General features: G+C 41.9%; 1 protein-coding gene across 1 annotated transcript in view; it reads left to right on the plus strand.

Annotated features, from left to right (window-relative positions):
* MYO1H (myosin IH) overlaps window positions 1-25,928 on the plus strand; it is a 606,720-nt gene that overhangs the window by 323,868 nt on the left and 256,924 nt on the right. The window contains exons 18-19 of the mRNA XM_085633501.1: window positions 2,649-2,729; window positions 5,303-5,408. Coding sequence (XP_085489627.1) covers window positions 2,649-2,729; window positions 5,303-5,408 — 187 coding nt within the window. The remainder of the gene's footprint in view (window positions 1-2,648; window positions 2,730-5,302; window positions 5,409-25,928) is intronic.

The following is a 25,928-nucleotide window of genomic DNA, read 5'->3' on the forward strand; positions in this document are numbered from 1 at the left end:
TGAAGGTGACATTGACACAGCAGAACCTGTGTCTAATGTATAGCTTCCGCTTTGTGAATGATGGTTTGAAAACAAGAGTTTGTGACTGCAGGGAATGCCACAAAATGGCACAGACCATTGATACATTTCCTTGTTAGTCACAAGTACCACCAGATGTTTTTGAAATTTGCCATAAAATGCTATGCAGACTTGTTTTTTGCACTCACAAAGCCTGCAATTTCGCCCATTTCAGGCTATGCAAGTACAAAATCATTTTGTTCATCTCCTGGGACTCATGATCCCATTCTCTCCACTGTGTCGACGCAGAAGGAGTCTATTGTCTCTTTCTCCCATCTTCAGCGCAACACTAAAAATCTCTAAGTTAGTGCATGAGTTAGGAAACACAGGGCAGTAATGTGAAGGGAACTCACACTGAAAAGAACTATGAAGTACTAATGATAACAAGATTACATCTCTATAGGTTTGAGTCTCAGCACCTTTACTTTGCCATGGATCATTTTAATTAGGATGTTATGGGGTGCTGAGGAGTCACATCAATAAACTTGATCACACTACGTAACAATCATTTTATTAGGACTGCTGGATAAAAACAACAGTAACCATGTTTTCAGCTAACTTTTGAGGAGCATTAATTTTGAGGACCCTCGGGTTGTCTGGCTTTTGTGTTTGCCACATGAATGTTGTTGGTGAGGATAAGTATGCGTCTACCACCAGTAACAAGGCCACAGACATGGTACTCGGTCCTGAAAAGGGTCTCTTTAAATTAGTCCATTTCTCAACCCTTAGTAGATGTAAGGCAAAGTCCCCAATGCTGTAGTGCCAGAGTGTGCAGCAGGAGCAGTCTTTCAAAATGCAGGTCCTTCGGTGCAGATACAGTTTCCAGCAGGGCAGTCCTCCTTCTTCTTACAGTTTCTGGTAGAAGAACTGAGAGACTATGCAGCTCTCATATATTTATTCTCAGGTCCTAGGCATCAAGCAGAGGAGCCCCCCCTGACCAGAGGGGCTAAGGGGGGCCCCCAGGCACATGACCATTTCCTCCAAAATGTGGCATACTCTGGTCCCAGAAAGCACTATTCTCCCAAAATCCATGATGGCTGAAATTCCAGCAGAGCAGTAAGAGCTAACTAAACCAACCCACAGTGTGGCTCATTTCCTTGCCTACCCTCCCCCTAACATCTGAAAATCCCTTCCTTAAACCTGTTATCTGTCTGGGACACAGGGGACGGGGTAGATAGGCCTGGCATTCCTTGCCTGTCCTCTTCTCCTTTGAAGCCTCATGCTTCATGACCCCTCCCCCTGCTCTGTGATTCCTGTGTATCTGCAGAGCTCTCTCTCCAGCCGACAGCATCTCCCTGCATGGCCACTTATCACCTAATCAAGGCAGCCTGGTTAATCCCGTTAGAGCTGACCAGTCAGGGAAGACTTCAGGAAGGCTAGATTTTAGCTTACAGACAAGAAAGTCTTACAACTCCTTTTCTGTGCAAGTTATGATAATTTCAACAAGGGCAATTTGTTGGATTTATCAATACCATTCTTGCAAGTCTTTGAATGATATTTATTTCCTTCCTAGCAATAATTATGTGTACATAAAATATTCCATTCTCTTAATATTTTAGGTCCAAAAAGTGGCTTGTTATATTTGTGATAGGTGGAAGGAGAAGGTGTACTGGCGAAGGATTTGTGGGTTTAGTTGCTTAAGTGAACAACCACTGGAATCAACTAACATAGTGCATGCAAGGAACTCCAAATGAATAGGTGCAACACCATCAACTCTACAAGGTTCTCTGATTTATTTTGTTGTGGGATGTAACACCATTAGACTATGAATACTTGTGCAACTTTACTTAATCCATTTGCATTTATATGTAGTCAATTAAGGCCACATTATTTTCATGCTGATGCTCAACATTTTGTCCACTGTGCAGTATAATTAATTTTTATATTACTGAGTTTTGCCCTGGTAATACTCTATGTAGGGCAGAAAGAGCTGCAAGTTTTGCCACTGCTCAGTGTATGCTGTGTAACTGCTGATCTTCAGACAGCACAGAAAGGCCCTGAGGGTCACTTACCCTAAATGGATCAACCACTCTATGTGAATCACAGCTGGCCTATTTTTTTTTTAAAACCATTCTCTTCCCCAGAGTGCAGAGAATGAAATCATGATATGCCCCTTTTACCCTCATCGGTCTACTTGCCACCAAATAGCTACTTTATTTCCAATTAGCTCCTCTTTGTTATCTTCATAGCTGTATGTAACCATTTGAAAAGGATGCCGCCACCTCAACAGCCCCTCAACAGCCCCTCAACTTACCCCTTTTAGCCTGACTCTATCCCCTGTCAGTAAGCACTACACAGTGAGGTAATGCTATCTCTGTGGTAGTTACGCTTTAGAAAATTTAATGTATTTGCAGTTCACATTTGTAACAGAACATTATTGAGTGTGCAGCTGATAGCTTTTTGAAGGTGCCACTAGAGTAATTCAGCTCTGATGCCTTTTTGTCAGAGGAGGAGGGGTTATTGAGCAAAGCCTTGAGATCCAAAATGTCTTTAAGAATTATCCTTTGCACAATCAGTACTGGATGATCAGATGGTTGTGTGTCCAGGGGCTACTGTTAACTGGGATCTTAGTTGTTCTTTTTTCTTTTTAGGTATTGATAAAGTCTAAGAACTACATAATAAGAGACTGTTTTCATTCATCAGAGTTGGACAACAGAAAAAGACCTGAGACAGTGAGTAACTTTTGATAAGCTTTTAAATAAATATTTAAATATTTTGTCCTTAGCCCATTACAACTACCGTAATACCTGGCAGGAAAATAAAACAATGCCCTTATTCAAAAGGCCATTTCAAGATTTAAAACTGCAGTGAATTCACAAAAGGTAAATATTTGATGGAGACAGCTGTAAACTCCTGCAGTTTCTTCTATAGGCACTTTTGGGTGAAAAAGGAATCCTGCGACTGTGGTGGGGCCCAACATTGATTAATGACTGTGATGTACTCCATGCCATTAAATGTAAGTCCCATTAGGATTGCTTGATCAATGCCACAAATAAAACTATTTTAACTTTAAAAAAAAATAATAGAAATGCTATTGTTATGCATTCCTCCTTTTTTAAAAAGGTAAATGCCCTATCTCTTTTTCCCTTTCTGTTGCCTGTCTCAGAAGCAGAGAGCCTTGAAGACTGAGCATTCCTTGATAGGCCTCCGGTAGAGCTTTACTAAATAGGCAGATACACTAGTACTTCTATTAATTCTGAGGACCAGATGGGCGGAGGTCTGTTGATAAGAAGTGCAGAAAGCCAGGCGTAAACCTTGTCACATTAGTCAAGGCAATTAATGCTCAAAGTCTACACAAGAGTGGCCTTGAGCATCCTAACTCCTTCAAGATCCTTCATCCTTACTCACATTCAGCATCAAAAAACAGGTGGTCGTTAGCTTGTTGACATGGACTTCGAAGGAGAGCCCAGAGTTAAAGATGTTTCTGAGATTGCGAGCAGTGTCAGTCGGAGTGCAGCAGACACCATGAGAGTCGGGCCACCAGTCAGAAGTCCAGATAGCGGCACTGATAAAATTGAGAACTTTGGCTTTATTGGTGTTCAGTTGAAGAGAGTTGTCATTAACCTATTTAATGACTTGACAGATACACTGTTTAAACTGAATCTGAAGGGATTAAAAGTCATCTTGCAGGCTTAGAATGATTTGAGTGTTGAAACAAATTGAAGGTCATAGGCAGCAATCAGGTCGGCCAGAGGAGTAACATACAGGTTGAAGTGCAAGGGGCTCAGGCAAGATCACTGAGGAACACCACAATTGTTTGTGTTAAAGGAGAGGATCTGTTCCATAGAAACCGCCTGCATCTGAGTGTCAAGAAAAGAAGCAAACCCACTAAGTACCGGGTCTTGGAGGCCAGCAGCAGCAAGATGGGTAAGGAGAATGTCATGGGTTCCTGTATCAAATGGCTCTGACAAATTGAGGCAAATCAAGACCACAGTGCCCCCAGAATCCAGAGTCTTCCTGATATGGTCACCAGAGGTAGTAAGCACAGTTTCTATGCTCATACTAGAGTAAATACCCAATTGGTGTGGGTGCAAAACAGAGTAGTCTTCAATATATTCAAAAAAGTGAATAAAAAAAATTTCCTCTAGTCAGCTAGGACCAAGGGGTCTAGCGAGAGTTTCTTCTTTAAGTTATTAACAAGAACAGTTTTCCAAGAAAAGGGAACTACCTCTGTAGAGGGGGATTAGTTACAGAATCATAGTAAAACAGGGGCCATAGACGGCGTAATAAATTTAGTACTCCTGGAAGGACTGGGGTCAAAGTGGGAGCCAAACGAGATATCCTTGATTCTGAAGGTAATGCCATCCATTTTATCCAGGGTGAAAGAAAACCAAACAGGGAGACTAACAGAGGACATAAAGGGTAGACCAGAAGGTAGATTGAGGTGTGAAAGAGCTCAGAATCTGCTAAATCTTAGTGTGAAAAAAGTCAGAGAGAGCTTAGCGCAGCTGTCGATACTTGATTTTCTTTTGTTTATTTTTAATGTACAAGATCCCTTAATCCACATTTGATCCTACAATGACCTTGTGTCAGCCCAACTTCTTAACCAATGGCAGTGCCAACACCTTGGGAACTATACTGCTGGGTTTGTGAGAGGGTAATCTGGAGAGAATATAGCCCTGCCTTAACCATCAGACCATTTTTACTACCACATAGATCATGATGCCAACCGTAAACTCTATATTTGTCTCATTTTGTGCATTACTGCAAATAGCTGTATATATTGTAGCCATGCTTTTCCACATGTTTAAAGTGAATTTGGATAAGGAGTAGATATATTTCCATAGGTTGAGTACAGTTTCTTCTCTGCTATGCAACCAAGTGAGCACACATAGTGGATGCTCATAAACTCAGCTAACCCCTGTATGTGGACAATACTCAGTTTTCACCTTGTGTGATTCTATGAAAGGCTGCCATGATGAGGGTCATAGTTCATTACCAACATTAAGTTTAGTCTCATTAACATGCTAATTAACTGAACTACCCCGCTTGCTGGGCAGTTAAGTTACTTATGTATGCCATGTATAATGGTGAAAAGTCTGTCAGGGGAGAGAGTTATTGTCAGATTTCTGCTGAAATATTCTCCACCAATGGAGGCAGTAGATCCAGTCACTTTGTCAGAGAAACTATCACCAGCATTTTGAAGTGCTTTAGTTCTCCTCTGAAACCTAATAAATGGGTGTGAAATGCCTTGATCACGTGAAAGGAGGTGTTATTAAACAAATGTTCTTAATGTGTTTCATAGGTTACTACTCAGTTCAAGCAAAGCCTGAATAGTCTGATAGAAATCTTGATGGCAAAGGAGCCTGCCTACATCCGGTGTATCAAGCCAAATTCTGCCAAACAGCCTGGTAAGAGATTCATCACTCAGTCAAATGCTACATGTGTTCTTCAGTTTCACCTATCACCTATATGAAGCTGATATGTTCTTCTCTTTCCATGTTTCTAACCTTGTGTCTAGTTAAGAACCTCCAATTGTCTCACAGCCATCAGGCTTTGGATGACTCTGCCCCCCCCTGCCAAACTCCATTAAAACAGAGCTTACTTCCCTACCCACATATCCAATCATATTCTCACCCCAATATTCCCCCTATTACTGTAATAGCCAGGGCCAGACTGGGAACCGAAACCAGCCCAGGCAAACTGCTCGGCCGGCCCCCCTGGGGGCACAGAGGGGGTGCAGCCGAGCTGTTTGCAAGGGCCAGTTTCGGCCGATTTTGTTACCGGGGGGCCGATATTGCAGGTCCCCGGTGACAAAAACGGCTCCCAGGGACCCAAACCCGGCCCTTGCCCTGGCGGCCCACCGGGGAAACGCCTGGTGCCTGCTACAGCCAGTCCGGCCCTGATAAATATTAATTCATCCCTTCTGATAAAATTAACAACTTTGCCACAAGCACTCTCAACAACCTTCCTGAAGATCTCATACCTCCATATAAAGACACCACACCTAAGGCCTATTCACGAAGGTAAAAACACACATCTGTATTTACTTGCGTGTATGTTTACTTCTAAACCTAGGTGAAAGTCTACACTTTTTTGCTATTCACCATTTCTGAGTGTAGATTTCCATTTAACTGTAGACTTACATGTCTCCAACCTCTCAGTTCGGAGGTTCAAACACCAAAGACTGAATTTACTAATGTAAAGTTACCACTTGTAACTTTTCACAGGTGGTAGAGATCTTCGTATGGGAAAGTATTGGGAAAATGAGCAATGTTTATTGACTAAAACATATATTTAACATGTTTTAATGTAACATATCATTATGAAATAATTTAAAATACGCATTTAACCTAGAACTAATAAAACAAAAATTTACAGCAGATTAACTCTTTAAAAAAAGTGTATCAAATATTTGAATAATTTCAACAAACTTTGTATTCCATTAACATTTTTTTTAAAAAATAATTATGATCCTGCCCTTACAAGCATTTTGTTAATTATTATTTAGTATGTATAATAAAACTGTGTTTAATTAATTATAATTAATTTCAAATGTTTAATAACAATTATGAAATATAATTGAATGTTTAAAACTGTTTATTTAAATATTATAAAATGTTACAATATATTTCAATGTTTTGGCGTCATGGCGGACCATTGACAATAAAGAGAAAAATGTACAGCATGAAACAACAGGAGTCTGTGTCCTTTTGTCCAACCTATGGGATTTTAGCAGCGGAGATACAGATATATATATATATATATATGTGTGTGTGTGTATAAATATATATCTATATATATTCACTGAAAAAAACATAGGCTTCAGGGGCGTTATAGTTAGCTGGACATTTCCCTCGTACAAAACCCTAGAAATTCCCCTGTTATAGTTAGTTCAGCTAACTATAACTCGCGCCCCCGGAATGCACTGCTGATGACGTCACATATTACATCACTCATGACATGGTCAGTGACATCACTCATGACATCACTGATGACATCTCAAATGACATCACTGATGACATCACTGATGACATCATCCATTGAGTATCTGTTTCTGAACAGTTTTAATATGTTTAATATATATAGGGAAAGGCCTGTTGAAGAATAAGTGGGTGTACAAGTGTGTGAATGGATGATTTTCTAGGTGCGTAACTGACTCTATAAGTGAGTCATTAAATGTATCTTACTGCAGACTAGTGACTAAACTGTGTGAATGTCTGTATGTGTCTGTGTTTTGGTGTATAAGTGGCTGCATGGTTTTGTGAATAGCTATATGAGTGTCTATATGGGTTATTGATTGGTTGTCTGAGTATCTGTATGGGTGCCTGAGTGTTTGTGTGGGTAGGGTGTGTGTGACTCTGTGACTAGATGTGTGAGTGGGTGATTCAGTGGCTGCATGGTTTTAAGAGTGCATCTGTGATGGACTGTATGGTTGGGTGACTGTATGTAAGGGTGTGTTAGTGATTGGATGTATATCTCAGTTGTACATGTGTCAGTAACTACATATGTGAAACGCAGTGTATATGTGTGTAAGAGTATATAACTATCTATATGTGAGAGTGTGTGATTTTGGGAGTGGCTGTATGCAGTGCAAGGATATCTGTGTCATGTGCTGTTTGTTTTTCTGCAGAAAGACACAGAATTTGTTAGTATTTTTATGAGTAAGTGAACTTGAGTGTGTTTAACTGTATAGGTGAGTAAATTGGACTGTGATTAATTATTTGCATGACTGACTAGATGTGTCAGTACCTCAATGGATGATTGGCAGTGTATGAGTGTCTATATAGGTGTATAAATGCACAGAGTGACTGTAAGTATGAGTGACTGTATGGGTGAGTGAGTGGACATGTATGTAGACCTAAAAGTCAATGAGTGGGTGTGTAGTTATTGGTATTGGAGTATCTATGGTTGTCAAAATGGCCGTCTGAAATTTTGAGTCGGTGTATCAAAGGGTGTGAGAAGGTGAACTAATTTGTCACATGGATGACGCCATCAGTGATGTCATCAGTGATGTCATTTGAGATGTCATCAGTGATGTCATCAGTGATGTCACTGACCATGTCATGAGTGATGTAATATGTGACGTCATCAGCAGTGCATTGCGGGGGCACGAGTTATAGTTAACTGAAGTAACTATAACAGGGGAATTTCTAGGGTTTTGTACGAGGGAAATGTCCAGCTAACTATAACGCCCCTGAAACCTATGGTTTTTTCAGTGAATTTCTAAGGTTTTTTAAATGCTAATTCCTAACTATAACGTGCCTGAAACCTATGGTTTTTTCAGTGAATATATATATATATATATACATATATATATATTCACTGAAAAAAACATAGGTTTCAGGGGCGTTATAGTTAGCTGGACTTTTCACTCGTACAAAACCATTGAAATTCCCCTGTTATAGTTAGTTCAGCTAACTATAACTCGCGCGCCCGCAATGCACTGCTGATGAAGTCACATATTACATCACTCATGACATGATCAGTGACATCACTCATGACATCACTGATGACATCTCAAATGACATCACTGATGACATCACTGATGACATCATCCAGTGAATGTGTGTTTTTCTGAAAATTGCATGTTTTATATATGTATATCTCAAGGTCGATGGAAGAATAAATGGGTATATAAGTGTCTAAATGGATGATTTGTTTTTTAAAAATTGATTGTATAACTGACTGATTAAGTGTATCTTAGTGAATACATGGCTTAGTGAGTAATGTTTAAATATGTAAATATCTGTATCAGTCTCTCACTTTGTGTATAAGTGGCTGCATGGGTTGGTGAGTAGCTACATGAGTGTCTATATAGGTTATTAGTTGGTTTTTTGAGTATCAGTATGAGTGTCTGAGTGTCTGTATGGTTCGGTGGGGGGTATTACGTAGTACATAGGTGCATGAATGAGTGACTCACTGTTTGTATGTGTTGAAGACAGCATGTGTGCAGGACTGTATGGGTGGATGAGTGTGTGCATGGGTGTGTTAGTGAGTGAATGACTGTCTCAATAGTGTCTTTATGAGTAACTACATATGTTTTAAACTAGTATATGTGACTATTGGTGTATATAAGTGAGTATATGTGAGAGTGAGAGATTGAAAGAGTTCCTGTATGAATAAGTATGTGTTTCTATAAGTGATTGTTTAAAAGACTAAGTATGTGTAAGTTTCTGTAGAAGTAAGTGTGGTGGTGTGTGTATAACTGTATATGCAAGTAAATGGATGTTTGATTCTTTATTAGCATGAGTGACTATGTGTGTGAGTAACTCTATGGATGAGGGGCGTTGTGTAACAGGATGTATAGGTGTATGAGTACATATGATGAGTGAGTACATGTATGAGTGACTGTATAGGACTGTTGGTGAATGAGTGGATGTGTATGTGGATCTTAGAATTACTGAATAGGTTGTTGTAACTGATATTGGTATGTCCATTGTTTTGAAAATTTTAGTTTCTATTTTTTGAATGTGTGCATCAAAGGTTATATTAGGGGGAGAGGAGGTCTCCCACTCTATCACAAGGATGATGTCATCAGTGATGTCATTTGAGATGTCATCAGTGATGTCATGAGTGATGTCACTGATCATGTCATGAGTGATGTAATATGTGACATCATCAGCAGTGCATTGCGGGCGCGCGAGTTATAGTTAGCTGAACTAACTATAACGGGGGAATTTCAATGGTTTTGTACGAGTGAAAAGTCCAGCTAACTAGAACGCCCCTGAAACCTATGGTTTTTTCAGTGAATTTCTAAGGTTTTTTAAATGCTAATTTCTAACCATGCCTACAGAGATAGGACATGTGAAGAAAGTAGAAAAAACGCACAGAAAGAAAAAAACGAAATGCAGAAAGAAGCAACAGAAGTCCTCAAAGATGAAGAAAAGTGCAGGAAGAAGGATAACGTGCAGAAAGAACAAACAGAAGAGCAGAAAGAAGCCTTGTTGCAAAATCATCCTGTACCCTCAACTTTTTCAGACGGATACTGGTGGTAACTGAGTCTGACTAACCAGTCCTAGAGCCAGTGCTATGTTAAAAGACACTCAGAATACAGTGAAAACACCTACATACACTAGGGAACACTATGCGTTGGGGTCCCCCTGTGATCAGCATGACCTCCTCTGTAAGCCCCTAGTATATAATAGGGCAGTGAAATAAAACTACCTCTTAAAACGCGCCACAGGGCGTGTTTGCACACGTCACCTCAGGCCCCGTCCCCTCACTTCCCCACTGTGTAAACACGCCCTGTGGCCGTTTTAAGTTGGGAGATTAAGTCCCCTTGAATCCTGAGGGTCCCTAGGCTCCAACTAGACCACTAGGTACCTCCAGTAAGCGCCACAGAGCTGCGTTGCAGAGAGATGTAAAAAGGGGCACGGCCTAGACCACCTCTCTGCCACGCAGCGCTGTGGCGCTTACTCGAAGCACCTGTTGGGCTAGTTGGCCCCCAGGGTCCCTCAGGATTGAAGGGGAATTATTTCCCCAACTTAAAACGCGCCACAGGGCTTGTTTGCACATGTTAACTCAGGCCCCGTCCCCTCCCTTCACCACTGTGTAAACACGCCCTGTGGCCGTTTTTAGTTGGGAGATTAAGTTCATTTGAATCCTGAGGGTCCCTAGGGTCCAACTAGCCCACTAGGTACCTCCAGTAAGCGCCACAGAGCTGCGTTGCAGAGAGGTGTAAAAAGTGGCACGGCCTGGACCACCTCTCTGCAACGCAGCTCAGTGGCGCTTACTGGAAGCACCTGGTGGGCTAGTTAGCCCCCAGGGGCCCTCAGGATTGAAGGGGAATTATTTCCCCAACTTAAAACGCGCCATAGGGCATGTTTGCACACATCACCTCAGGCCCCGTGCCCTCCCTTCCCCACTGTGTAAACACGCCCTGTGGCCGTTTTTTAAGTTGGGAGATTAAGTCCCCTTGAATCCTGAGGATCCCTAGGGGCAAAATAGCCCACTAGGTACGTCCAGTAAGCGCCATTGCAGAGAGGAGTAAAAAGGGGCACGGCCTGCACCACCTCTCTGCAACGTAGAGCAGTGGCGCTTACTGGAAGCACCTGGTGGGCTAGTTGGCCCCCAGGGTCCCTCAGGATTGAAAGGGAATTATTTCCCCAACTTAAAACGAGCCACAGGGCGTGTTTGTACACGTCACCTCAGGCCCCATCCCCTCCCTTTACCACTGTGTAAATGTGCCCTGTGGCCGTTCTAAGTTGAGAGATTAAGTCCCCTTGAATCCTAAGGGTTCCTAGGGTCAAACTAGCCCACTAGGTACCTCCAGTAAGCGCCACAGAGCTGCGTTGCATATAGGTGTAAAAAGGGGCGTGGCCTCAGAACACCTGTCTGCAACGCAGCACCCTGGCGCATACTGGAGATACCTGTTGGGCTAGTTGGCCCTCAGGGACCCTCAGTATTGAAGGGGAATTAATTCCCCAACCTACAACTGGCCAGGGGGCGCGTTTGCAGAGTGCTGCAAGGAGGGGGCGTGGCCTCCGGTGCGATGCCGCTCTTTTATTTATTTTATTTTTTTAAGAAGGAGGGCTGTGTGGCCCCCCTTCTTTTTCTAATTTACTGCCCCTGGGGACCCCATCCCCCAGGGCCTGCACCCTAATTTTTTTTGTTGAAAAAAATACATTTGGCCCTCTCAAGGCTTTAATCGCCCCGGGGACCCCAACCCCCGGGTCATGACCTTTTTTTAAAAAAAATCTTTAGGAGGGGGCTGCGTTGCCCCCCTCCTCAGGCCACTTATGGCCCCGGGGACCCCATCCCCCGGGGCCGGCCTTTGTTTTTTATTATTTTAAAAAAATATATATTTATAGAAAAACCTAGGACATGCTGGACAAACCGTATGTACCTATCACCATGACGATTTGCGTGAAATTCATTAAAAGGCGACTATGCATAGAATTAATCCACATGGAATGCATTTACACTGCCAGTGAAGCTCGGACGTGTCTGACGCCCTACCGTGCCTAATCTCGGCACCCCCGCCGATGGGTACTCTCCAAGTAGACACCCTTGTCGTTTATTTATACAAACATGGGTAGCTATTGACAGGCACATTTAATATACACGCACACCAAGCCATTCAAAGGGGAATTGACAAAAATTCTACCAAACTATGCAAGAAATCCCCCTCCCGGTTATTAAAACACACATCCACCGCCGGATATGTAATACTTTTTATTTTACTCTCTGGAAAGGAGACAAACCTCACTTGAGAGTCACAGCGTGCTCCTGGCTGAGCCCAATGATATGTTACACCCACCAGTGCCCGCCGAGTGCCTCACACCTCTGTGTTGTATTCCACCAGCTAGTGCGTATGCTATGACACTCTCTAGCCCATGTGCACTGTAACATCACCCCGTGAATATGTCGTGCCACACTTGCCTTCGCACGGGTTATATTGCCCCATCTAACGTGCCTTCCTCGATACCTATGTTATAACGCACAGCGCTATGCCATACATATTACAATCTGGGATCCATATCTTTGTCACAGTGCATATGCAACGTTACGCTCCCCAGCACATATTTTATATTACAACTTTAGAGACTAGTTAGGTTACACAACACTGCCCTGTGCATATTACACTCCAAGGCGCATATCGCATAGCACGCGCTAGTGCCTGTGCTATCTCGCGCTCTCCAATGAATCTGTCATTGCGCACAATGTATTGCATATTATATTTCACGCCCCGGTTCATCTCATATCACACTTTTTGGTGCATAGTTTATATCATATACTATATCTAGTTTTCATTTTCAATCGTGCTCTCAGGACTATGTTCTATATAACACTGCGTCCACCTACCCTTTTCACGGGCATTACATTTTGCGATGGGGGGTGGAGGGTCAGGGGATGTTTCTGCCAAGTGAGCCCGGAGTCACAGTCACAAACGTCCTCTTCTTCCTGAATAAAAGTGAGATTATGCTGCATACTTGTTAATATTTTAAGTAGTTTGCACAGACACACATTTTAAAAACAATAAAGTTCCTAATACCCACCTTCTCTGAACAGTTACCTTGCTGCCCCATCCACCTCCTCCCTATCCTCTGTTGTCTGAATCCATGGACTAGCCTCCTCCCTTCTGCCATGCATGGTCTGATGTGCTGCTGCTGGAGCGGGTTATGCAAAATTTTTGTATACCCATCCCATTTTGCATTGCGTTTTATTAATTAGATTAATTAATTAATCATAATCGTACGAATGGTTTGGAGTGATGTGGAAATAACTAATCAACCTTATTAATGACCGAAATACATGTGGGATTTGCATCTGCATGGCCTAATTAATGACGTGAACTAAATTTCGTACGCATATTAATGATAGATAATTAGAACATTGCATGATATATGTCGCTTTGGTGATGAAATTGTGATTCGTGCTTTATTTAGTAAGTATAAATCGCATTGACTGTTGCTTTTGGCTAGATAAATACACACACATATGGGTATTAGCGAGGGAATAACATTTAATTAGTCATTTCTATGTATTAATTACATTTTTGTGTTTCTTTGCTTAAATTGACTATTCTGGCCTATCAAATGATGGCTGCTTTTGGTGCCTAACCCAACTGCCGACGCTGAACCAGGCTTGGGTGAAGTGCGCCTGCGCTAAAAGATGAGCAACAATGGCCCTGTCTTGACCCCAGGCAAGCTGTACTTATCAAGGCCACTGGGAAAGGTGCCAGCGCTACAGACAAAAGGCTTTATTAAAGAACCGGAACCAGCAAGTATGCTGACAACATCGACTAAACCTTATGGGAACGGAGAGGTTGACCCCTGATCAGCCAATCAGAACAGTTTAAAACTCAATATTGTTACATTTTGCTATTGAAATTATTATAAAACCCATAGAATAGAGAGGTTGGTGGGTCGCTCCTTCGATTTCCTGATGATATGCTGACGAAGAGGACGGTGACACTGCAGGCCAGCTGTTAGCCTGAATCTTTGACGGACTAAATTAATGCCCAAAATCCTGATGAACTTAACCTGCTAAATTGATGGGAATAGATTTGCGAGATTGCCAGATTTGACATAGAGGACGACTTTAGCCAGAATAGGTAAATATGAATGGCAACTTGATCAAATGAATGATTTAATCTGCAATATTAATAAAAATTTGGATTTGAACACCTACAGAAATTAGTTGGGTTGTTTATTCATTGAAATGTGTTAATGAAAAGGTTAATTAGAGTATTAGAAATTCACTTAAATCTACAACTAACAGATCCATCCCGGTCATGAGGGGAATACCAAATGTAGAATCTAGGGCCTAATGAGTATAAGAAGGGTTTGTAGGTTTGTTGCTCATTAGGGTAAAGTGGTATCTTCCTCCCTCATTATCCAGCATTTGGAAGGATAATCGCCTCTCGTACGGACTGATGGTGAGTGTGTGTTGGTGTTATGGGCCCCACCAGCGAATGTATGGATAGTGTGCGTGTGTGAGATCTTTTAGTCCGCAACGGTAGGGAGGGATTTTGCACTCCGCGCTGGAGCACTGCCACTGCCCTCCATTTAGCATGATGTACCAGTCCACTCCTCCTGCCCTCCATTGCCCAATTCTATGGCCCATCATTGACCTCCTGATTAGCCTCTGTGCTTAGCTTGCTGCCCCTATTCTCCTTCCCCCTGCCCTCCGATGTCTTTGTGCATGCCCCTGCTCCATCCTTTTTGCCCACCATGTTCCATGGACCTGCCACTCCTATCTACTCTGAGTGTTCTGTTGAGCTGCCACTCCCCTCCCACCTGCCTAGCATTGTCAGATGACTGTAACCTGTCCCTGCCACCTCCACCCTGCCTGTCCACATGCCATGCCCCTATCCCCTTCCTCCTGTCCTCCAGGGTCCATTTTACTGCCACAACCTTCTGCCCTCCCTGGTCTGTTGTGCTGCAACTGCTCCTCCTGCCTGCCCGCGCGGTCTGTTGTGAGGCCCCTTCCCCTGAACTCTCTTGTCTGTGCCCAGGTCCTGACCCTCCCTTCTATCCTCCATGGTCCTTTGTGCATGCCCCTGCACCCTCCTTCTTGCCCATCATAGCCATTGTGCTGCCACTAACCCTCCCGCTTGCCATGCATGGTCTTCTGTGCTGCCATGACCCCTCCCACCTTCCCTGTGTGGTCAGCTAGCTGCCCCTGACCCCCTCCCACCTTCCCTCCATGGTCTGTGTGTATGCCATCCTAGTCTCATTGTTGCTCTCCATGGTGTGTTTTGTTTCTAGTGCCCAACCTGCCTGACCTCCATGGTCATCTTGCTGCTCCTGCCTTGCCCCCTTGCCCCCAGCCCTCTGTTTCCATGTGCAGACCCCTATTCCCTCCCTCCCTCCTGGCTTGTCTGTTTCATTGCAATGCCCCTGATCCATCCCTCCTGCCCTTTATGGTCTGTTATGCTGCAGCTTTCTCTCCTGTCTGCCCATTATGGTCAGCTAGCTACCATTGCCTCTTTCCCCTCTGTTCTCTGTTGTCCATGTGCATGGTCCTGTCCCCTCCCTATTGCTTTCTATGGATTGTTGTGCTGCACTCCTGTCCCACATGCACTGTGTGGTGTATTGTGCTGCTGCAAACCCTGATGCCTGCCCTGTAGGGTCAGTTTGGTGCACCTCTCCAAGTCCCTCCTGTCCTCTGTTATCCGAGTCCATGTCCCTACCCCAATTCCTCCTTTCTACCATGATCCAATGTACCATACTTGCGAACATTTTGAACTTGGTAAGAGGGAGATTTTACTGGGGTATTGAATTTCCCCTTTGAGTTACATTGAAAAAGAGGAGATTGTAGACAGGAGAGAGATCAAATAAAGCCCATTTGAGCTTAAAAAAATTGGACGTTTCCTGGCTGAAACGGGTCTGTTGGCATGTATGGTTGTACTACCACTGCCTCTTCCTTCTGCCCACAATGGTGTATTATATTGCCACAGCCTCTTTTGCCAGTCCTGTATTGTTGGTTTGTTGCCCCTGCCCCCCTTTCCACTGCCCTCCATAGTCTGTTGTGCTGCCACTGCCCTTCCTGCCTGCCCAGTGTGGTCAAATTGTTGCATTTTCAGAGTCTGTGCCCCTGGCCTCTGCCTCTCAACAGTATCCCAATGAACAACTAGATTGCTAACATTCTATATTTATTACAAAAGTGTGGAACGCTTGACCTCATCTTGATGTAATCAAAACTGTAATACATAGAGTATTTCCTTTAGAATTTACATATATGAGAGGGTCTTATTTGCATCAAAATTATGGTTAGTGCTCTAAAAAACTAAAATGAGGACATATTTTCTGAGTTTTCAAATAGCGACAAATAACTTTTACATTATTGGTATTCTTTATGTTTTTTTATCCAGTTGACCACTTGATTAAATGTTGCACCTAGGGGAGAGGATGTGGTGTTACTTCCAGAGCTGCAGACTTTGCAACTGGGGAACCAGGTTGGAGTTTCTGCTTCAGCTCAACATTCTGTGATTCTGGTCAAATCACTTAATCTCCCCATGTCTACAACCAAAATGAATTTGGTCTTGTGTGATGTAACCAATGCTCATGTAAAGCACTCCATTACCTGACATGTCTGCACTATATAAAACTGCAGATACTCAAACAATAAGTGTTTTGCACACTTCTGTCATTGGGCTACATGTGGGCTACATCTGGGTGATATTTGTGCTGCATTTGGGCTCTTTTGTCTCTGGTGGCCATCTTGGGAGATTTATTTGTTATGAAGTTTCCTAATTTCCTCATTTACTGCAGTCTCCTCAGTAGGAAATGCTTTCAGTTTTTTACTTTGATTCCATCAAGAAGGTATTCAGATATGTCACACATTTGCCATAAATTCTGAATGTTAGCACTCTAGTTGCTCATTAGCTCACTGTAGTAAAGCTACTGCTCACCACGGAAGTCTGCTGCTGGTAATAAAAGTGCATGTTTCAGTCTGCATATCAGAAGTTTTTAATGAAATAGAAGAGGATTTGAGAAGTCACTCAAAATGTGCCCTAATTTTTCTTTCTTCAGCACTAATCATAATTTCTATGGCAAAATGAACCCCCTCATTGTGTTCCTTTTTAAATTAAATGTTTTAAGTGTTACCAGTTTTTTCCAATCAAGATGGCTTCAGGTGTGCCATACTTTTGTCATAAGTAAGACAGTAAGCACTCTAGTTATTCTTAAGAACACTCTGGGACATTCTGTCATTGGGCTATACTTGGGCTACATCTGGTTGATATTTGGGCTACATTTGGGCTCTTTTGTCTCTGGTGGCCATCTTGGGAGATTTAGTTGTTATGAAGTTTCCTAATTTCCTGCAGTCTCCTCAGTAGGAAATACTTTCAGTTTTTTACTTTGGTTCCATCAAGAAGGCATTCAGATGTGTCACACATTTGCTATAAATTCTGAATGTTAGCACTCTAGTTGCTCATTAGATCACTGTAGTAAAGCTACTGCTCACTAGGGAAGTCTGCTGCTGGTATTCAAAGTGCATGTCTCAGTCTGCATGTCAGAATTGTTTTATGAAATAGAAGAGGATTTGAGAAGTCAAAATGTGCCCTAATTTTTCTTTCTACAGCACTAATCATAATTTCTATGGCAAAATGAACCCCCTCATTTTGTTTCTTTGTAAATTAAATGTTTTAAGTGTTACCACTTTATTCCAATGAAGATGGCTTCAGGTGTGCCATACTTTTGTCATAAGTAAGACTGTTAGCGCTCTAGTTGTTCATTAGAACACTCTGGGACATTCTGTCATTGGGCTATACTTGGGCTACATCTGGGTGATATTTGGGCTACATTTGGGCTCTTTTGTCTCTGGTGGCCATCTTGGGAGATTTAGTTGTTATGAAGTTTCCTAATTTCCTGCAGTCTCCTCAGTAGGAAATACTTTCAGTTTTTTACTTTGGTTCCATCAAGAAGGCATTCAGATGTGTCACACATTTGCTATAAATTCTGAATGTTAGCACTCTAGTTGCTCATTAGATCACTGTAGTAAAGCTACTACTCACTAGGGAAGTCTACTGCTGGTATTCAAAGTGCATGTCTCAGTCTGCATGTCAGAATTGTTTTATGAAATAGAAGAGGATTTGAGAAGTCAAAATGTGCCCTAATTTTTCTTTCTACAGCACTAATCATAATTTCTATGGCAAAATGAACCCCCTCATTTTGTTTCTTTGTAAATTAAATGTTTTAAGTGTTACCACTTTATTCCAATGAAGATGGCTTCAGGTGTGCCATACTTTTGTCATAAGTAAGACTGTTAGCGCTCTAGTTGTTCATTAGAACACTCTGGGACATTCTGTCATTGGGCTATACTTGGGCTACATCTGGGTGATATTTGGGCTACATTTGGGCTCTTTTGTCTCTGGTGGCCATCTTGGGAGATTTAGTTGTTATGAAGTTTCCTAATTTCCTGCAGTCTCCTCAGTAGGAAATACTTTCAGTTTTTTACTTTGGTTCCATCAAGAAGGCATTCAGATGTGTCACACATTTGCTATAAATTCTGAATGTTAGCACTCTAGTTGCTCATTAGATCACTGTAGTAAAGCTACTGCTCACTAGGGAAGTCTGCTGCTGGTATTCAAAGTGCATGTCTCAGTCTGCATGTCAGAATTGTTTTATGAAATAGAAGAGGATTTGAGAAGTCAAAATGTGCCCTAATTTTTCTTTCTACAGCACTAATCATAATTTCTATGGCAAAATGAACCCCCTCATTTTGTTTCTTTGTAAATTAAATGTTTTAAGTGTTACCACTTTATTCCAATCAAGATGGCTTCAGGTGTGCCATACTTTTGTCATAAGTAAGACTGTTAGCGCTCTAGTTGTTCGTTAGAACACTCTGGGACATTCTGTCATTGGGCTATACTTGGGCTACATCTGGGTGATATTTGGGCTACATTTGGGCTCTTTTGTCTCTGGTGGCCATTTTGGGAGACTTATTTGTTATGATGTTTCCTAATTTCCTCATTTACTACAGTCTCCTCAGTAGGAAATACTTTCACTTTTTTACTTTGATTCCATCAAGAAGGCATTCAGATGTGTCACAAATTTGCCATAAATTCAGAATGTTAGCACTCTAGTTGCTTATTAGATCACTGTAGTAAAGCTACTGCTCACCAGGGAAGTCTGCTGCTGATATTGTAAGTGCATGTTTCAGTCTGCATGTCAGAATTTTTTTATGAAATAGAAGAGGATTTGAGAAGTCACTCAAAATGTGCCCTAATTTTTCTTTCTGCAGCACTAATCATACTTTCTATGGCAAAATGACCCCCTCATTTTGTTCCTTTTTAAATTACATTTTTTAAGAATTACCACTTTATTCCAACCAAGATGGCTTCAGGTGTGCCATACGTTTGTCATAAGTAGGACTGTTAGCGCTCTAGTTGTTCTTTAGAACACTCTGGGAAGCTGCAGTAGAACACAAAGGAATCAACTGACAGTCTCTGCCCTTGTTGGATGTACATGTTTTACTGAGAATGTCAGACTTCATTCTCACATGAATGAGAAAGATAATGTGAATTTACAGAAAATATGCTCTCAGTCAGCTTATAGATCACCTTCCAAACCTCTGTGGGAAAAGCATGAGAAAATAGTTTTCTCTCAAACATGATTCATGATATCACAGCAGAAGGCTTTTTCACATGGTAAAATCACCTTAGAACACACCACAATTCCTAAAATGAGTATGGTACCATCAACACATGATTTATAATGTAACTAAAGTCTTAAAACCTTCCATTAACTGCAATGCTTTTTAATGAGGTGCTATCATGTATATTGGTCCCAAGATGGCTGCCAACACTTCTTGGATGAAGTGCTGACAGCCAATCAGATCTCACGATGGGATGTGTGGTTAGGCTCCGCCCAGATATATATATGATTTTACTTTTGATTTTCTCAGGAACTACTGAACGGATTTACACCATTTAAGCAAAAGGCACATGCCTGACCTGAGGACTACCTCTTTGCCAAATATCAAGTAATTCTGTTCAGTCGTTCGGGCTGTACCTTCGACTAAAGGTCCTATGGGAAAATGCATGGGGAAAACGCGTTTTCGGACCCCCCTTTTTTCTCAGCCCTCGCTTGACGAATCACCCCGAGACTTTCAGGGTAGGAGCTGAGCAGAGCGCCCCATTAGTTTTGAAAATTTCACGAAGATAAGTCAACCGGCGCCAAAGTTATTCAAAATAGAATTTATATATATATTATCTACTGGCGGTCGCCAGTAGATAATTATAGTTAGGACCGTGTTTCCATAGGAAATCTCAAAATTCTATTTTGAATAACTTTGGCGCCGGTTGACGAATCCTCGCGAAATTTTCAAAACTAATGGGGCGCTCCGTCAAGCGGGCTGTACCTTTAGTCGAAGGTACAGCCCGAACGGCTGAACAGAATTACTTGAAATTTGGCAAAGAGGTAGTCCTCAGGTCAGGGATGTGCCTTTTGCATATATGGAGTCAATCTGTTCAGTAGTTCCTGAGAAAATTGCAGTTAAAGTACATAAATATCTATAGCCGCGCACCGTGCGCGCACCGTGCGCGCTCCCTAACGTGCGCGAGCGTAATTGTGATTGGTGGTTACATGTCAGTCAACGTTCGAATCGGTCGAAATCAGGAAGTGTCGGCCGCCATTTTGTTTGTTTTGAGTGCAAGAGTGAAAAAGGAAGGTGGCGAACGTGAAAAGGGGGCAGGGTAGAGAGTTCCTGACCCCCTAGCCTTTGTCAGGGGGTCCCTGAAGGACCCCGAAGGCTGAAAAAAACATTTTAATTTTTTTTTAAAAAATCGCGGGGTGCGCACATGGTGCGCGCATGGTGAAAAACCATAAAAAAATTAAAACATTTTTTAATACGTAGTTTATTGTAAAATAAATATATTAAAAATATCATACTAAATACATAACTTAGCATTTAAAAAAACGTACAAATTCACTGAAAAAACCATAGGTTTCACACACGTTATAGTTAGGAATTAGCATTTAAAAAACCTTGCAAATTCACCTAAAAAACCATAGGTTTCACACATGTTATAGTTAGGTGGACATTTCACTCGTAAAAAACCAATGAAATTCCCCCGTTACAGTTAGTTAAGATAACTATAACTCGCGCGACCGCCACTCTATCAAAAGGATGATGTCATCAGTGATGTCATGAGTGATGCCACTGACCATGTCATGAGTGATGTAATTTGTGACGTGTGCAGTGGATTGTGGGCGCGCGAGTTATAGTTATCTGAACTAACTATAACGGGGGAATTTCATTGGTTTTTTACGAGTGAAATGTCCACCTAACTATAACATGTGTGAAACCTGTGGTTTTTTAAGTGAATATATATATATATATATATATATATATACATATATATATATATATATATATATATTATCTACTGGCGGTCACCAGTAGATAGTATAGTTAGGACCACGTTTCCATAGGAAAAGCATTTTTTCATGTGCTTATAACTTTGGCGTAGGTTCATGAATCTTTATGAACTTTTCCAAAAAGTTTCTCTTTTTTGATCGCTCCTATCTTGAAAGTTTGGGGGTGATTGGTCAAGGAGGGGCTGAGAAAAAAGGGGGGTCCCAAGATGTGTTTACTCAATCCATTTTCCACAGGAAACTTTAGACAAGGCCACAGGTCAAATTGCTGAACGGAATTACGCCAAATTTGGCAGGGAGAAAGGTCTTGCATGCTTTTGTTTAAATGGTGTAAATCCGTTCAGCAGTTTTTGAGAAATATCAAATTTGACAGATATCGATATTTGGGAATTCTGAAATCTGATTGGCTGAGGGGTTACGAGCACGAGCTTGCGGCTGATTGGTTGTGAACGGTTGAAACTAGGGAGTGTTGGCAGCCATTTTGTGATTCAGTCCGTCAGCTCGCATCCCTTCGTCTACAAGCCATCGGGTACGTAGTTCTACATCTGCGAGGCAACACTGAAAATATACTGCAGCTCTGTCTGTTCGAGATTAGGCCTGGGCGAAGCACTACGCTACGCTCGCGTAGTTTGCGAAGTTCGCGCTACTTCGCACTACGCGAACTGCACGTAGCACAGTGCGAACACGCGTAGCGTAGTGTTGCGTAGTGCTGCGGTCATTTTTTGCTTGCTCGCGACCGCGAGCAAGCAAAATGACATCCTGGCGAGACTTTTTCCTTGTTCGCGATCGCGAGCATGGAAAATAAACCTCCCGGCGAGATTCCCAACGCGAGAAGGTCAGGTTTCTCATTGCGAGGGGTCGCGTATGCTCGCGACCGCTCGCGATGAGAAACTACCAGTTCGCGTTGAGAAAGCTGCAGCTCGAGTAAAAATCTACTCGAGCAGCAGAAAACTACAGCTCGCACTGTGCAAGATGCCATTTTCAATGATTGCACAGTGCCGGTTGCTTGTCCGCACTGTGCATTCATTGAAAACAACATCTTGCACAGTGCGAACATGTTACTTCGCAGTTCGCGAAGTGCTACGCGTAGCTCGCGTAGTGCGAACTTCACTTTGCGTAGCTTCGCGAAGTGCTACTTCGCGAACTACGCCCACCCTTATTCGAGATACCCCTTTTCACGGTCCCTCTCCCCACAGCACTGGCTCGCGGCTCGCTCCCCACATCACAGCAAACCAGGACCTCGGTATGCTGTGGTGTACCAAAAACACGCCTCAGTGCACAGAAACCTCTATCCGGCTAGCTATAGTATCTTATTCGTTCTCCGTACTACAGCGGAGCTACCAATGATTATATATCCTAGAACAATGCGACTCAGGTCCTCTCAGAATTCATGGGAACAAGACACTCTTTCGCTTAGACACTCAAATCTGTTCACAATGTGAGTAACCAGAGACTTTGTATAGTTTAACATGTTTATTTCAACTAACGAGCTCTGTAATGTAGTACACGTGCTAAGGTGAGGAAAGAAATGCATGTAAACAATACAATCAGCATAGTTTCAATTGCATAAAGTATGAATGGGGAAAGGGGAAAGTATATTATAATGTCAATGGATTAAGCCATATAGTGCTTACCACCCTCCCCATGCTACGAGCTATGTTTATTATATCAGTGGAAGACCTCTAGACTTGGACAGCGGAACCCCCTACCTCAAGTCTTATATGATAGGATTTACATCTCCGGACAAGCACAGCTCTTCCTCAGGAAAGATTGTTCTCCAAGTGTGTGTAATTTGCATCCTGTGCAATATTAAAAGCGCTCAAAATTTCAGAAGCGGTAGTCTGTTCCATGTTATGTCTATATGTGCGTGGGACGGGCCAAAGCTGAATAACCTGCAATGTTGTTTTCTGCTCTTGAACACGGCATACAGACGAGAACTAAGTGCACAGTATAAATAGTGAAAGGCAGACAGTTCCCATGCGAAGCAGCAAAAACAGAAGTGTTTACGAGAACCAATGCATTTAGAGTCGTGTGGAAAAAGCAGCTAAAATTGAAATGTCATCAGTGATGTCATCAGTGATGTCACTGACCATGCCATGAATGATGTAATATGTGACGTCATGAGCTGTGCATTGCGGGGGTGCCAGTTATAGTTAGCTAAACTAACTATAACCGTGGAATTTCTCTGGTGTTGTACATGTGAAATGTCTAGCTAACTATAACGCCCCTGAAACCTGTGGTTTTTTCCAGTGAATATATATATATATATATATATATATATATATATATATATATATATATATATATATATATATATATATATTATCTACTGGCGGTCGCCAGTAGATAGTTATAGTTAGGACCGTGTTTCCATAGGAAATCTCAAAATTCTATTTTGAATAACTTTGGCGCCGGTTGACGAATCCTCGCGAAATTTTCAAAACTAATGGGGCGCTCCGTTCAGCTCCTACCCTGAAAGTCTCGGGGTGATTCGTCAAGCGGGGGCCGAGAAAAAAGGGGGGGTCCCAAAACGCGTTTTCCCCATGCATTTTTCCATAGGACCTTTAGTCGCAACTACAGCCCGAACGGCTGAACAGAATTACTTGAAATTTGGCAGAGAGGTAGCCATAAGGTCAAGGAAGTGCCTTTTGCAGGTCTGGTGTAAATCTGTTCAGTATTTCCGGAGAAAATAGCATTTAAAAGCATATATATATCTATACGCGCGCAGGGTGCACGCACCGTGCGAGCACCGTGCGAGCACCGTGCGAGCACCCTAACGTGCGCGAGCGTAATTCTGATTGGTGGTTACATGTTAGTCAACGTTCGAATCGGTCGAAGTCAGGAAGTGTCGGCCGCCATTTTGTTTGTTTTCAGCGCGAGAGTGAAAAAGGAAGGTGGCGAACGTGAAAAGTGGGCAGGGTAGAGAGTTCCTGACCCCCTAGCCTTTGTCAGGGTGTCCCTGAAGGACCCCGAAGGCAAATTTTTTTTTTTTTTTTTTTTTTTAAATCGGTCTTAAAAAGCCCAAAACCATAAATAAGTTTCTCACATGTAACAGCACCTATGTGGTTTACTGTCTTGTATGCCCATGTGGACTGCGATACATCGGCAGCACTATTCACCCAGTGAAAATAAGAATTCTAGAACACATGAGAGCAATAGCTAAAAAGGATGCAACCTATTCAGTGGCAAGACACTTTTCTGAGAAACACGGTAGCGACAGGGAGCTGCTAAGGTTCTTTGGGCTTTATCAGGTACCTGCTGGTATTAGAGGAGGAGACAGGATTAAACAATTACGTAGACTTGAATCGAGGTATATCATTGATCTGAGCACTAAGATACCGAACGGAATGAATATAGGAGAAGAACTGGCAGTGCATTGGGGTGATTAATTAATTAATCAATTTCTGTGTCAACAAAGAATGTTATGATTATTAGATATTTTATATTTGCAATGTGTAATTGAGGTACTCCTGGTGATTGTTTTTACGACAGGGTCGTGATGTACAATGGAAATGGAAAATGTAAGCCGATACACGGCACGATACTAGCATTGAACTCAGGTCTCAGCCGATACACGGCATGATTAATATTGAGATGAGAATGGGGCTTAAGATAACTTCTTTCCCACTAATAATATATACATATTGTTTGCTTCGCTTTGTTAATTACCTAGTGAGGTTTGTCCCGTATATCGGGCCCATTGAGAAATCGCATTCTCAAATATGGCGTCGAGACATGCGAGTTCAGTGGTCTTTCTTTGATTTCCACGTAAAATGTACAGTGCATCATGTGACCTATGCCGTAATTTTAAATGTGAGCCGCGTTGTGGCGCGAAACTTAAAAGCATAAGACTAAGGCGTCAGCCGAAACGCGTCATGTTTCAGAGCGGATAATTTAATAAATTTGAAAAGAAAAATCCCCCTACGAGTGCTTGCCTTGTTTCTGGAAGGAGGAAGGAGTGAGCGATCATATATATATATATATATATATATATATATATATATATATATATATATATATATATATATATTCACTTAAAAAACATAGGTTTCACACATGTTATAGTTAGGTGGATATTTCACTCGTAAAAAAACAATGAAATTCCCTCGTTATAGTTAGTTCAGATAACTATAACTCGCGCGCCCGCAATCCTGCTCATGACGTCACATATTACATCACTCATGACATGGTCAGTGGCATCACTCATGACAACACTGATGACATCATACTTGTGATAGAGTGGCGGTCGCACGAGTTATAGTTATCTGAACTATAACGGGGGAATTTCATTGGTTTTTTTACGAGTGAAATATCCACCTAACTATAACATGTGTGAAACCTATGGTCTTTTAAGTGAATTTGCAAGGTTTTTTAAATGCTAATTCCTAACTATAACGTGTGTGAAACCTATGTTTTTTTCAGTGAATTTGTACGTTTTTTTAAATGCTAAGTTATGTATGTATTATTATTTTTTTATATATTTATTTTACAATAAACTACGTATTAAAATTTTTTGGGGGGGTTTTCACTGTGCGCGCACGGTGCACGCACCCCCGAGATTTAAAAAAAATAAATAAATTAAACTGTTTTTTTCTGCCTTCA

The sequence above is a fragment of the Triturus cristatus genome, chromosome 11, assembly GCF_964204655.1.
Source record: "Triturus cristatus chromosome 11, aTriCri1.1, whole genome shotgun sequence".
NCBI lineage: Eukaryota > Metazoa > Chordata > Amphibia > Caudata > Salamandridae > Triturus > Triturus cristatus.